Below are 13,527 nucleotides of genomic sequence, written 5' to 3'. Positions count from 1 at the left end.
CCAAGCTAGCAATCATAGATCAGGAGCAGGTAGTCCTGGAAGGCTCCCTGGAGGAGGGAGACCTGAAGCTGGGAAGGAATGGGGTAGATAGAAAAAGGAGAAGGAAGGGAATTTGGGGGGAGAAAGAACCGTGGAAACCAAAGCACAGCGTTACCCTGAAAGCAAGTTCATAGCCAGGCTCGTTCAGGGCATCTGTTGGGAGACAGCGCGGTGAGGGAGCTGCTGAGCTTAGAGGGGCCACGGCTAGCGTCGCCCTGCTCTGGGCGGTGGGGAGGAGGGCGGTTAGCATCACTCCCTTCAGCCACACACACAACGGCTAGGCTTTCTCTAGGTCCAGCGACCCCTCAAATGAACCAGGACAGCCCGGCGAGGCTGAGGCAACACGCAATCCCAAAGCCTTGCGTCTCAGCCAGGCAGAGTTCGCTGCAGTCCGGTGGCTCTCAGGAAACACTGGCCCCTGGGCGGTGCCGTAGTCACCCAGACCGGGAGCTCCCCGGGTCTGGCGGCTCTGAGCTGGCAAAATGCAGCCCCGGGGCTGCCGCCTGCCTTGTCAAGGAAGCTTTACCGGGACACGGCTGTGCCGATGTGTTGGCCCGTGTCCGCGGCTGCTGTCATGCTCCAGCCGGGCCTGGGGCTGCGACGTGGACCACAAAGCCCCGGCGCCCGGGGAACCCCGGGGAACGTGCCTGCAGGCCAGGCTCCAGGCCGGAGCCGTGCACGGCGCTGGCCCGCTGCTCCTCGTCCGGAGGAGCCACGTGGGGGCTCCTGTCCACCCTCCGCACGCAGGGTCCCGGGTCCGAGAACAGCAGCAGCGTCTAAACCTGGGGCGCTCCCTCCCCAGGGCGATGCGTGAGCCTGTTGTCACTCGCTCATCTCTGCCTGGCTTGTCCCTGCACCTCCGCTCCTGGAGGGAATGGACACGGAGAGGCTGCTGCAGGGGGCGGATGTGTCCAAGGTGCTTCTCGAGGTTTCAGAAGTCACCAGGGTGGGACCGAGCCGTGGTGCTGGCAGCGCACACGCCCGGGGCAGTGTTCCCCAGAGAGAGGAAGGAAGGAGCCACCGGGAAGGGGAGCGCTGGCCTGTACACAGCGGAGTCGGAAACCACCAGAATGTGCCTCGTCACCAGCAGCGCCTGTGCTCCGGGCCCCAGAGCCCTCAGAGCACATCGGGGTCCTGCCCTTGGGTTGCTCCAGCCCGGAGCTGCCCCGCTGCCCCACTTGTGGACGGAGCCCCGTCATCAAAAGGGACTGCTGGAGGCAGGGTGTCTGCCAGGCCGAAGGGGCACCGGCGCAGGGCCCACCCAAGTGCCGACGGGAAGGCAGCTGTTCATCTGCCTGCTCTCGGCGTGAAGGTTGACACCCAAAAAGGATCCAGAGACAGGAGATGGAGGGTCAAGGGCTTGTTGAAAATGGTCCTAATTCAGACAAGGAGCCGCGGGAGAGGAAGTGGGTAGGAGAAGGAAGGCAGATTACAATGGGGGAGAGAGGAGAGAAGGTGGGGGGTGGGGGGAGCCCCAGGCAGGTCCTTTGTCTCTGGAGCCTCTGTGACTGGCCTGGTGCAGGGGCAGGCTTTCCTGGTGACAGAGACGGCTGGCAGGACAGGCAATCTGGTAGGACAGACCTGGGACTGTGAACTCAGATGAACCTCAGGCAAGTTCCCGCCCCCGGAGCCTCCTTGAGTTTCCCATCTGGGAAATGGGGACAACTATACTACTTCCCTCTTAGGGTTATTTTCAAGATTAAATGAGATGAAGCATTTAAAAGTGCTTGGATGGAGTCATTGCTCAAAAATAATTATTCTTGCCCTAGCTGGTTTGGCTCAGTGGATAGAGCAAGGGCCTGCGGACTGAAGGGTCCCGGGATGGATTCCAGTCAGGGCACAGGCCCGGGTTGCAGTGTGGGGCGTGCAGGAGGCAGCCGTTCAACGATCCTCTCTCATCATTGATGTTTCTCTCTCTCCCTCTCCAAAATAAATAAATAAATAAATAGATAAATAAATAAAAGTGAGCATTTATTGAGCACCTGCTGTGTGCCAGGACTTGTGCTAGGGCTCTGTCTGTGTCTAACTGAGTGTTCAAACACTCTTTGCCGGTCTCAGGTCCATTTATAGGTGAGAGGACTGAGCTTAGAGAGATGAGGTGCTTTTCCCAAGAGGCACAGGCCATAGGAAAGAGCTGGTTTGAACCCTCTTGTCTGTGGCTCCAGAACCTTGTACGCCGTCTGCCTGTGGAGGCTGGGGAGAGCCTGCACGTCAGAATCAACTGAGTCCTGCAGGAAAGGACTCATTCGCTGAGCGCGATGGAGGGCCCGCTCGCAGAGGTGGCTTCCTGGACCAGGTGGGGTTTCGCTGAGCGGGAGTCACCCGGGCACACAGGAGTGGGAGGGGGACACGGGGAGGGGTTTTCACGAGCAAACACGTGAGCAGGACTGATGCCTGCCTTTGGGGCGCAAGCGGGTTGTGGGGAAGCAGAGGGAGGAAAGGGTGTGGGAATGAAGCGTCTGTTTTGTGTAAGGTAATGGGGAGCCATGGGAGGTATGTGGGCAAGGGAGGACCGTGCAGACTCTGCATATTAGGAGTCAGCCCGAGAGTGACGTCTAGAACGAGGAGAGGAGAGAGGAAAGGGAAAGGAGGCAGAAAACCCAGAGAGGAAGCGAATGGAACGGCCAGACCTCCTCTCATACACAGATTTTGTCGCTGGATATGAAAGATAACAGTACACAAGCAAGCAATATAATACACACACCTCGGGGCGTGTTAGAAAGATCTAAGGTCCCTCCGTCCACCGTCAGGAGCGTCTGTTTATTGCTCTGCGGGCTCCCTGCGCAGCCTTTGAAGTGCCCTAACGAGGAGAGCAGCCACCACTTAACCAGACAAGCAATTAGCTCAGGGATAAATGTCACGGCAGATAAAATCCCGGAAGCGCTGGTGGGCTGTAGCAGGGCCACCATTAGTGTGGGGGGGACACTTGTCACCCACCTGCTGACCAACCCCGGTGGCCGCCATCCTCCTTTCTCATCGCCCTTTGGATCCTGTGCCGGGAGGAGCTGGTGACTGACTGGCCTCAGCTCCAGTATCAGAGGGGGAGAGAGAGAGAGAGAGAGAGAGAGAGAGAGAGAGAGAGAGAGAGAGAGAAACATCAATGATGAGAGGGAATCATGGATAGGCTGCCCCCTGCACGCCCCCTACTGGGGATGGAGCCCACAACCCCGGGCATGTGCCCTGACCAGGAACCAAACCGTGACCTCCTGGTTCATAGGTCGATGCTCAACCACTGAGCCACGCCGGCCGGGCCCTGTGGCTTTCTCCTGCCAGCCAGAGCGATGTTATGATACTTCCATGCAAGGGCCGAAGGCTGCGTGTCGGGCCTGCGTTTGTGTTAGGGTTCTGAGCTGTGTGTCCTGGAGCTGGTTTCTCCTCTTCCACTGGCTTTAGAAAACAGCTTACTCTGCAAAGGAAGGAAAGCAAAGCAGCAGAACGGGGTTTCCCAAAGCCAGGCCCAGGGCGAGGAGCCTGGGGTTCCCGGGCTCTGACCCTGGCTGCCACTCCCCCGGCTGGGGCGAGTCCCGTCCCCTCTCCAGCCACAGCGTTCTCCTCCTCCTGGGGAGGGGGCTGGGCTGACCTTCAGGCTTCTTCCGGCCCCGAAGCGCCAGCCAGGACACCCGTAGTGGGTCCCCTGGCAGAGGGAATTCATTCTCCTTTTCGCACTTTGATGGTCTAAGTAACCGCAGCCGAGCATGTGAGAGCCGAGTGAGGGCCGTCACCACGCGGCCTCTTCCGCGTCCTGGCTTCTCTGGGCAGCAGGAGGAAGAGCTGGGCTATTTGCCGGCCGGGCGTTGACCCGAGAAGGGCCGCCAGGCCGCCGATCTGTACCTACTGGGCTGCCATGTTAGTGGTGCACGTTCAGACCAACTTTATCACGCGGAGTGCGGGGCTGAGCTCAAAACCAAGGGCAGGGCAGAGTCAATGAAGGCAGAAGCCACTGTTGGTCCAGAGAGGATGGGCAGGGTCTGGTACTTGCTAGGAACGACCTGGGACTAAACTAAGGCAAAAAGAACGGCCTGGCTTGGCCTGTGTGGCTCTGCTGTTGAGCATCGACTCAGGAACCAAGAGGTCTCGGGTTCGATTCCTGATCAGGGCACATGCCCGGGTCATGGGCTTGATCCTCAGTAGGGGGCGTGCAGGAGGCAGCCGATAGATGTTTCTCCCTCATCGATGTTTCTATCTCTCCCTCTCTCTTCCTCTCTTTTTTAAAAAAATATTTTAAAAATGGCCTAATTATTTTTTAAATATGTTATTATTGATTGGCTGCTTCCTGCACAACGCAGGCATGTGCCCTGACCAGGAATCGAACCTGAGACCTCTTGGTTCCTGGGTTAACGCTCAGCCACTGAGCAACACCGGCCGGCCTCTAATTCTTTAAACTGGCCCTTGAGTAGGATTCACGTGAGGCACCTGTCTGACACTGAGATCCGGGAAGGTTACCCGCCAGGCACCTCGCCTCCTCGCCCTGGGCCCCGGCTACATGGGGCAGTTGTAAACATTGTTTTCTTGGGGGTCTTCACCTGAAAAGTAGATGAAGAGGCTACAAACCCAGCTGAAGTCTGTAGCTGTTGGAACAGTTGTCCTTTGTTCGCGGCACACAGCTGAGGAGGATGTGAATGGTGAGAAGCACAATATGGAAGCCCGCGTGCCGTTTCCTGCAGGACGAGCTCAGTGTCCTCACAGGACCGCAGGCTGCCAGAGGAGCCCTTTGCAGGGTCCCAGGGCGTGTCCGTGTTGGCATGTGGGAGCGGGCTTCTCTGTGGGCGTCAGCCTGGCCCACAGCCCCGAGCAGGAGGGGACATCCTCAGCTGGTGGTGTTGGCTTTAACCCCCGGACGCCAGGAGCCTGTGAGAGGGATCAGGGCCCGGGGTTGCTGACGGGGCCCTGTCTTTTGGAGAGACCCTGAGCTTACTCGGAACAGCCAGGGCTGCCATCTTCCTACCCCCTAGCAGGGCCAGAATGGCCAAGCAAACAGCCAAGAAGGGGCCTGGCCCGCTCCCCAGTCCCCAGGCACACCCCCCCCCCCAAACCCGGCTGCCTTGCCAGCCTTTCACCTGCAGGCTCTCCTTCCTCTTATAGGAACCTGCGCGAAACCCTTGAAATGAGTGGCTGTGCCGCAGAGAGGAGCTGAAACTAGGACAGCCCAGCTGAACAGGACTTAGAGCCCAGGGGGACGAGCTGACCTGGAAATGACTCTCCATGTGCCTCCCCCACCTGCTTCTCCTTCCTCCCTGAGGCCCAAGGTGGAGAGGGGCTTATTGCCTCCCTGCCGGTCCACCGATGCTTTGAGAAAACCCCCGAGACCCCGAAACGCTGGCTGCTCTGCTGGGATTCTCCCAAGGGCTGCGTTGACAGCCAGGAGCGCACAGGATGCTGGAGGCTCTTTACACAAAGGCTGCCTGCAATTTGCATGTCATTTCCCTCTGCGCGCTGTGCCACCCTCCCCGGACCTGCATTCAAGTTAAAAGCATTTGTATGGCTCTCTCCACGGAGGTCGCTTCTGGTTTTTTTCCCTCTTGCCTGTGCCATCTCCTCCCCCAGGCCTTCTCCCTGGCCCAGATCTCCAGCGAGGGAGCCAAGTGTGTGTGTGTGGGGGGGGGGGGGGGGCGGTGCGGGGCCGGAGAGGCATGCGGGACTAGCAGCCAGAGGGCCTGCTCCCGGGGCGTGGCTGCTGTCTGCTCTTTGCCCTGGACACAGGCTGAGGTCCTCTTCTCACTGTAATACTGCGTGATGACATCGTCGTCGGAAGTGGGGCTCGGACTGAATTAGTTCACAGGAAGCCTCTGTGATCTAGAATTTTCTCTGAGCTTTCCCCAGTGCCTTGTTCTTCTGCCTCATGACCCCACTTTTAAAAAGTATTTTTATTGATTTCAAAGAGGAAGGAAGAGAAAGAGAGAGATAGAAACATCAATGATGAGAGGGAATCATTGATCAGCTGCCTCCTGCACACCCCACACTCGGGATCCAGCCTGCAACTCAGGCCTGTGCCCCGACTGGGAATCGAACCGTGACCTCCTGGTTCATAGCTTGACGCTCAACCACTGAGCCACGCCGGCCTGGCTATGGCCTCTTTTTCTGCACGAGCCCTGGTTCAGTTATTGCTTGGCTACCCCGCAGGCCGACACTTCATGCTCAGACCTGAGTCTGAAGGTACACAGCGTTAGGGTGCCGATTTGTCCAACTCAGAACCCAGCGCTTTTCCTCTGCCTGCGTTCCTCCCACCATAAAACGGGGGTGTTAATAGCACGCACATCATAGGGTTGCTGGGAGGGATGCTGCGGTGTGTGAAGCTTGGGAAAGAGGGCCTGGCTCGCAGAGAGTGCGCGGTAAACGCCTCTGTGTTACTGAGCTTGTTTCCTTTACTGCCCCAGGCATTGATTCATGGCGCATTCATGGGAAGAGACACCTAGTTACAGGCTTGGGGGGCTGTTAGCCAAGATGGGGAACGAAGCAGTTTCCCAGGCTCAGTGCAGGCTGAGGTGGGGCCAGAGCAGATCCTTGGGAGCCACAAGAGTGAGCTGCCAGCCCTGGCCGGGTAGCTCAGGTGGTTAGAGCATCATCCCTATACCCCAAGGTTCTGAGTTCAATCCCCAGTCAGGGCCCATACTCAACTAGTGAATGCGTAAATAAGTGGAACAAATCAATGTCTCTCTCTCTCCCTCCCCCCCCTTTCCCTTCCTCTCTCTCTCTCTCTCTCTCTCTCTCTCTCTCAAAATTAATAAATAAAAAAAGAAGAGGCTGAGGCCTGATTGAGCCACACCCGGGCCTGGCTCTGCCTGGGAACAAGAAACCCTCAGACCCGGGTAACCCCCGCGGGCACGGTGCCCCCTTTACAATGCGCTGAACGCGCTGGGAGCAGGAGGAACAAAGGGTTCTGAGCAGAGCCCAGGGTTTCCAGCAACAGTTTGCCCTGGGATGTGCTGGAGGCCTCGTGGGTTCTGGACTCTTCATGACTCGCAGTTCACCTTTACTGGTAATTACAGGTGGGACCTGTGCGTGGTGAGAGGTGTGTCGGGAGGACACCAGTTCCCACCCAAAGGCACGTCTGGAAGCCTTGGTGGTTAGGCCAGGGCTGGAGGGAGGGCTCTGGGCCTGCAGGCGGCTGCCGTCAGCGGGTCCCAGCCAGGGACTTGCCTGCAGCTCGGCCCCCCGCCCCAGATACGTTCCTCCATCCCGGGACCTTGGAGAAGACCAAGGCAAGTGGGTGAGGGTGCCTTTAGCTCCAGGTTTGCTGGCTGCCGTTGAAAAGAAGGTGATGGGAAATGCAAGCTGTCCTCAGGAAGAGGTGAGTCTATAAAATGGCGTTCCAGACCCAACCAAGGGGGCCTACGCTCCGAGCTGGGCGACCCACCTTGTTGAAGAATTGGGAACGCGGGATCTTGCAGCTGGAGTTTTTGCTGATCAGTCCGCCCTCTCAGGAAAACACACACAAAATACACCAGACCCACAGGTAAAAAGAAAAGGTCTGAAACACAGGCGGTGTCTGTAATTAAGCTTTGGGGTGACGTCTTCTGTCTGTCCACGCTCCCCACCGGTGGGGGTGGGGTTTTGGAACCAGGCCTTCCCCAAGTTTCCAAAAGAGACAGCCGGGGCTTGGGTGTCTTTATTTTTTATTTTTTTAAATATATTTTTATTGATTGCAGAGTGGAAGGGAGAGGGAGAGAGAGCCAGGAAATCAATGATGAGAGAGAATCATTGTTTGGCCGCTTCCTGTAGCCCAACACACGGGATATGCCCTGACCGGGAATCGAACCTTGACCTCTTGGTTCATAGGGGGACGCACAACCACTGAGCCAGGCGGTCCAGGCCTGGCTGTCCACATCGCACCTCGGGCCGACACCATCCTCAGCTCAGGGCAGCCGCGCTGGCCCGGGACCCGTGAACAGCATTGCAGGGTCAGCCGTTTGCAGGTGCTGCCCGAGATGGCGACGTGGTCCCCACGGGTCACCGGCACTGGTCACCCCTGGGTGATGGGGTCGGCGGAGCACTTTGGGGTTGAGGCGCCCACTGGGGGGTGAGATGGTCCCCGATACCCCTCTGCGAGCGCCCCTCTGCGGGGTCCTGACCATCACCGCCGGCTCTGCAGATGCTGCGCTGGGCTGCCTCGCGTTTGGGGGACAATGCGGGGCGAACCGGGCCGGCCTCGCGCCCCCGGTAACCTGAGCCGGGCGAGCAGTCTCCGGCCGACCCCGCGCCCCCCGCCCCGCCCCCGCCCCCGCCCGGCGGCCGCTCCGCCGCATCCCGCCGCCCATTGGCTGGCGCCGCGCGGCCGCTCCCGCCCCGCCGCGCCATTGGCCGTGTCCGCCGCGGTCCCGGCGCGGAGCTGCCGCTGACATCACGCGTCCCGAGGCGGCGGCGCCCCCGGCCCCCCGCAGCCCCCCTCGCAGCGGCGCCCGGCGTGCGGGGCGGAGGATGGTGCGCGGCGCGCCCCGGGCTCCCCGCCGCCAGCGCCGCAGCGCCGAGGCCGAGGCCGAGGCCGAGCCGGCCGCCCCGGGCAGGCGACCCCCGCTCCGGGCGCGGGGCGAGCGGCCGCGCTGAGACGCCTCGGGCGGCGCGGGCGCCGCGGCCATGGGCGCCCTGACCAGCCGACAGCACGCGGGCGTGGAGGAGGTGGACATCCCGGCCAACTCCGTGTACCGCTACCCGCCCAAGTCCGGTGAGGGCGGGCGGGGCCCCCCGGGCTGGGGAGGGGGTCGCGGCGCTGCGGGGCGGGGGCCCTGGGCGCCCTGGGGACCGAGCGGCCCCCGTCGCTGCAGAGCGACCCTGGAGCGGCCGGTCGCTGCGGACGCGCAGGGGTGTGGAGGGGCTGGGGGGTCGCGGCGGTGGGCGGCCTGCGCTCACGTTGTGCTGTGACAGCGACGCGTGCCCGGGGCCTGCGGCTCCCGAGGGGCGGGGTGCCCAGGGCGCGGGCGGGTTCCCTTCCTTCCCTGCCCAGACCCCCTTTTCCCTGGGGAGCTGCAGGCTGGGGGAGGCGCGCCTGGCATGGGAGACAGGCACCTGTGCTGGGTGCCGGCCCTGGCCGAAGCCAGGCCCCGAGGGGCACAGGCGCGGGTTTGCATTGGGTTTCTCATGGCTGCTGGGGCTGCTGAGGCCGACAATGCGCGTGCGGTGCTGCTGCGTTTCCAGAGGCTGGAGGCGGGGGTGGGAGGGGGGTATGGGGGGGGGTGTTCAGCAGGAAGGGTTGGGATTGGAAGGGTCACAGTCACCCCGCTGGACGGCCCCTTTGCCCGAGCCGCAGCGAGCCCGGGTTGGGATGGGGGCGCCTCTGGGGCGGGCGCAGGTGTTGAGGACGGATAGAGGTACCTGCTTGCTGTCAGGAGCCATGGACTCAAACACCAGTGTGGCCGAGGCATCCGAGTTGCAGGGGATTTTGACAGCAGAGGAGAGAGACTCGCCAGTAGCTGGAGCGCCCGCCAGTCCTGAGCTGCTGGTGCGCGTCCAACTGCTCCGTTCCTTGCTTCCTCCAGGACTTTAGGGGACCCCTGGCCGCCCCCTTCTCCGTGGCTCAGGCCCTGATGAGGCCGGCGGCGACTTTGGCGAGGTGTCAGGGTTGGGCAGTCGGATAAAGGCTTGCTAATGAGAGGCGCCGGTTCCCGCAGTGCGTCCGCCCTGGTCGTGCCAGGTGAAAGCGGGGACCAGACAGCGAACCTGCGGGGCGCAGAGCGTCTGCCGGAGTCGCGCTCCTCGCTGCTTCTGTGCCAGAGCCTGAGCCCTGCGGTCATGCCTGTGCTTGGAGCTGTTTGGGCACCGGCTGGGGCGAAGCTGTGGCTCATTCGAGATTTAATCACGCTCTAGTCATTGGTTCTCAACCTGTGGGTCGAACGACCCTTTCACAGGGGTCGCCTAAGACCATCGGAAAACACACATAAAATTACATATTGTTTTTGTGATTCATCACTATGCTTTAATTATGTTCAATTTGTACCAATGAAATTGGGAACCACTGCTTCTAGCTAATCGTGACTGTGAAACCGGTGCTAAAGGAAGCACACGTTTTGCTTGTTAATAGATGAAAATAAGCACAAGTCCGTACTTGTGAAAATTTTTTTTTCTTCTGAAATCACTTAGCTTTTATCGATCAGGAAATGGAGCGTGCTTTGCTGAGTGTGGAGTTTTCGGTGGTTGGCTGCCGCCTCCTTCACCTGTGGGAATTAGGTGGGCAGTTCACTGGAACGCTGCTCCCGAAGGATCCTGATAGAAGTATGGATCTTGGGTGATGGTAATGAAAGGGTAATGGACCACACTAAAACTTTTCTGCCCAGTCTGCGTTGACCTATGGACCATGAGGTCACGGTTCAGTTCCGGTCAGGGCACATGCCCGGGTTGCGGGCTCAATCCCCAGTAGGGGGCGTGCAGGAGGCAGCTGATCAATGATTCTCTCTGATCATTGATGTTTCTCTCTCTCTCTCTCTCTCCCCCCCCTTCCTCTCTGAAATGAATAAAAGTATATAAAAAAAGCAGCACCAAAAAGTTTTCTTAGCCAACACACTCAGTGTCTGTAGTCTTACACAATCCTCTCCACGCTACCAATTTTTTAAAGTTTTACCTAATTGTTACTCATTTTTAGTCGGAAATATTGTATGCGAGAAATCTGTGCATCAGGTGGACCAAGTTATTTATGTTGAAGGCGAAACACAGAAAACAGGAACCGGAACCTTTGTGTACTTGGAAATCTGAGTGAACTTGCACGTGTGCCCCCGTCGAGTGGCGTCTCCCACCCTTCATCTGATCTTCACATTGACCTGGCTCTTCGTGGGATTACAGTGTTTAGAGCTGAAAGGGACCTTTGAGAGAAGGTGGCCAAGACCCACTCATTTCACCAGCAGGAAAATGGAGGCCCAGAGAAATGAATTGGTTTGGCCAGGATGACCCTAGAGGTAGGCCTTTTTATTTTTTAAATATATTTTTATTGATTTCAGAGAGGAAGGGGGAGAGAGAGAGAGAGAGAGAGAGAGAGAGAGAGAGAGAAAGAAAGAAACATCAATGATGAGAGAGAATCATCCATCAGCTGCCTCCTGCACGCCTCCCACTGGGGATCGAACCTGCAACCTGGGCATGTGCCCTGATGGGGAATTGAACCGTGACCTCTGGTTCATAGGTCGATGCTCAACCAATGAGCCATGTCGGACGGGCTAGGGCTCTTTTTAAAAAAAGGTTTTTTTAATTGATTGATTTGAGAGAGAGAAACATCGGTTTGTTCCATTTATGCATTCATTGGTTGCTTCTTCTTTTTTTAATGATAATTGTTTTAATTGCTTGACATTTGTGGTTCTTTGACCTTGCCATCACAGTACTTGCCCATTTTTTTAAAAATATATTTTATTGATTCTTTACAGAGAGGAAGGGAGAGGGACAGAGAGTTAGAAACATCGGTGAGAGAGAAACATCGATCAGCTGCCTCCTGCACACTCCCCACTGGGTATTGTGCCCGCAACCAAGGTACATGCCCCCGACCGGAACCGAACCTGGGACCCTTGAGTCTGCAGGCCGACGCTCTGTCCACTGAGCCAAACCGGTCAGGGCCATTGGTTGCTTCTTGTCTGTGCCCTGCCTCACCAAGGACCAAACCCGCAACCTTGGCGCATGGGGACGCGCTCTAATCAACTGAGCCACCCAGCCAGGGCAGTGCTCTTATAACCCATCAGCCTCTGCCTTTCACAAGGAATTCGATTTTGAACTTGTCCTTGATGACTTGTGGAATGAAGGCTACTCTGCCTCAAAACTGGAACAGAACTCAGAGTCCTGTCCCTGCTGAGGGGCCTGACTGGGTTGGTGTCGAGTCTTATCCTGAGTTCTGGTTCCGACAGAGCAGCACAGAGCCGGCTCCCCCAGGGGCGCAGTGGGAGGCCTGAGACTCCCCTGCCTGTGGAGCAGCTGTCCCAGGACAGCACCGTCCTCTGTCCCAGGGTGATGGGCTCAGCGCCCAGCACAAGTTGCTTTTTGGTTTTTGTATTTTTTTTAAGGCAACCCGCCCGGCCTCTTTGCTCAGTGGTTAGAGCACCAGCCCTCGGACAGAAGGGTCTCGGGTTCGATTCCAGTCAAGGGCACGTACGTGGGTTGCAGGCTCAGTCCCTGGCCCCAGTCGGGGTGTGTACGAGAAGCAACCAGTCAATGTGTCTCTCTCACATCAATGTTTCTCTCTGTCTCTCCCCCTCCCTTCCACTCTCTCTAAAAATCAATGGAAAAATATCTTCTGGTGAGGATTCACAGTATAAATAAATAAATAAGGAAACCCTTAGCTTTGTATGTGCATGAGCGGGAAACATTGGGACCCTTCAGTCCGCAGGCCGACGCTCTATCCACTGAGCCAAACCCGTTAGGGGTCCCCCCCCCTTTTTTTAAACATAATCTCCTATTGATGAATATTTGGGAGATTTTCAGTCTTTTACTATTGCAAACAATGCAGCAACGATTAATGTACGCATTGTTCTTAGGTGATGGATTTGTTAAGCTATGAATACTAATCATTTAAGTAACAGAAGGTGTGGTGGGAGTTCATTCCTCTGTAGCACATCTGCATTCGCATAGGAAGCTGTTTAAATAGCACTATTCTGCATCTGGTTAGGTCTTTGTCGTATTTTCTTTTTGATTTTTATTGATTTTAGTGAGAGAGAAACATTGATTTGTTGTTCCGCTTACTTGTGCATTCGTTGCCTGATTCTTGTGTGCGCCCTGCCTGAGCAGGGAGGGATTGAGCCTGTAACCTTGGCGCATCAGGACCCTCACCCACTGAGCTACCTAGTCAGGACCAGGGCCAGGGCCAGGTCTTTGTTTTTAATCCCTACTCTAGGATATGTTTTATTGGAGTGAGAAGGGAGAGGCAGAGAGAAAGAAACATGGATGTGAATCGGTTGCCTCCTCTATACACCCCAGGCAGGGATGGAACCTGTAAGCTGGGCATGTGCCCTGACCGGGAATTGAACCCGTAACCTCTCAGTGTCCAGGATGATGCTCCAACTGAGTCACTCCGGCCAGGGTAGGTCTTTGTCATTTTTTAGTTAGAAGCTCAACATGCTACTGAATCCTTCTCTCAGATCTTTGCTTCTTTAAAAGCCCACAATCGTTTGTTCAGCAAAGGTGTGACCGTGCTGAGGTGGTGGTTTTTAGCGCACGCGTGCCCATCTTTCGAAAGGGACAGCCAATTGATACGAGTCGTTAGGCCTGTTTCCTCTCTCCAGGAAGAAACGGACATGCTATAAAGACCATCTAATTCACTTCAGCTTAGCACCTGGCGCATCTAGTTCATTTCCTGCTACGTATTTGAGCAAATTGAAAAATAGGAGTCATTCATTTTGCTCAGATGTTAAGACGTAAACACACAAAAATTCCGAATGGCCCGGCTGGCGTGGCTCAGTGGTTGAGCATCGACCTATGAACAAGGAGGTCACAGTTCAATTCCCTATCAGGGCACATGCCTGGGTTGTGGGTTCGATCCCCAGTGTGGGGCCGTGCAGGAGGCAGCCGATCAGTGATTCTCTCTCACCA

The 13,527-nt window shown here is 57.3% G+C and overlaps 1 protein-coding gene and 1 long non-coding RNA gene across 3 annotated transcripts in view; one reads left to right on the top strand and one right to left on the bottom strand.

Moving 5' to 3' along the window:
• Window positions 1-1,995: 1,995 nt before the first annotated feature.
• LOC308532677 lies at window positions 1,996-3,445 on the bottom strand. The gene is made up of 3 exons (XR_013996989.1): window positions 2,977-3,445; window positions 2,744-2,839; window positions 1,996-2,232 (listed from the first exon to the last, which is right to left on the bottom strand). It is a non-coding gene; the product is annotated as an uncharacterized lncRNA (long non-coding RNA).
• Window positions 3,446-8,540: 5,095 nt separating this feature from the next.
• RNF157 (ring finger protein 157) overlaps window positions 8,541-13,527 on the top strand; it is a 64,093-nt gene continuing 59,106 nt past the window's right edge. For both annotated transcript variants that reach the window (XM_081110328.1, XM_081110327.1), the window contains exon 1: window positions 8,541-8,698. In XM_081110328.1, the coding sequence (XP_080966454.1) occupies window positions 8,611-8,698 (88 nt within the window). In that variant the 5' untranslated portion in view covers window positions 8,541-8,610. The remainder of the gene's footprint in view (window positions 8,699-13,527) is intronic.

The sequence above is a fragment of the Myotis nattereri genome (genome assembly GCF_964212035.1).
Source record: "Myotis nattereri genome assembly, chromosome: 16".
Taxonomy (NCBI): Eukaryota; Metazoa; Chordata; class Mammalia; order Chiroptera; family Vespertilionidae; genus Myotis; species Myotis nattereri.
This window is presented reverse-complemented; position numbering and strand designations above follow the sequence as displayed.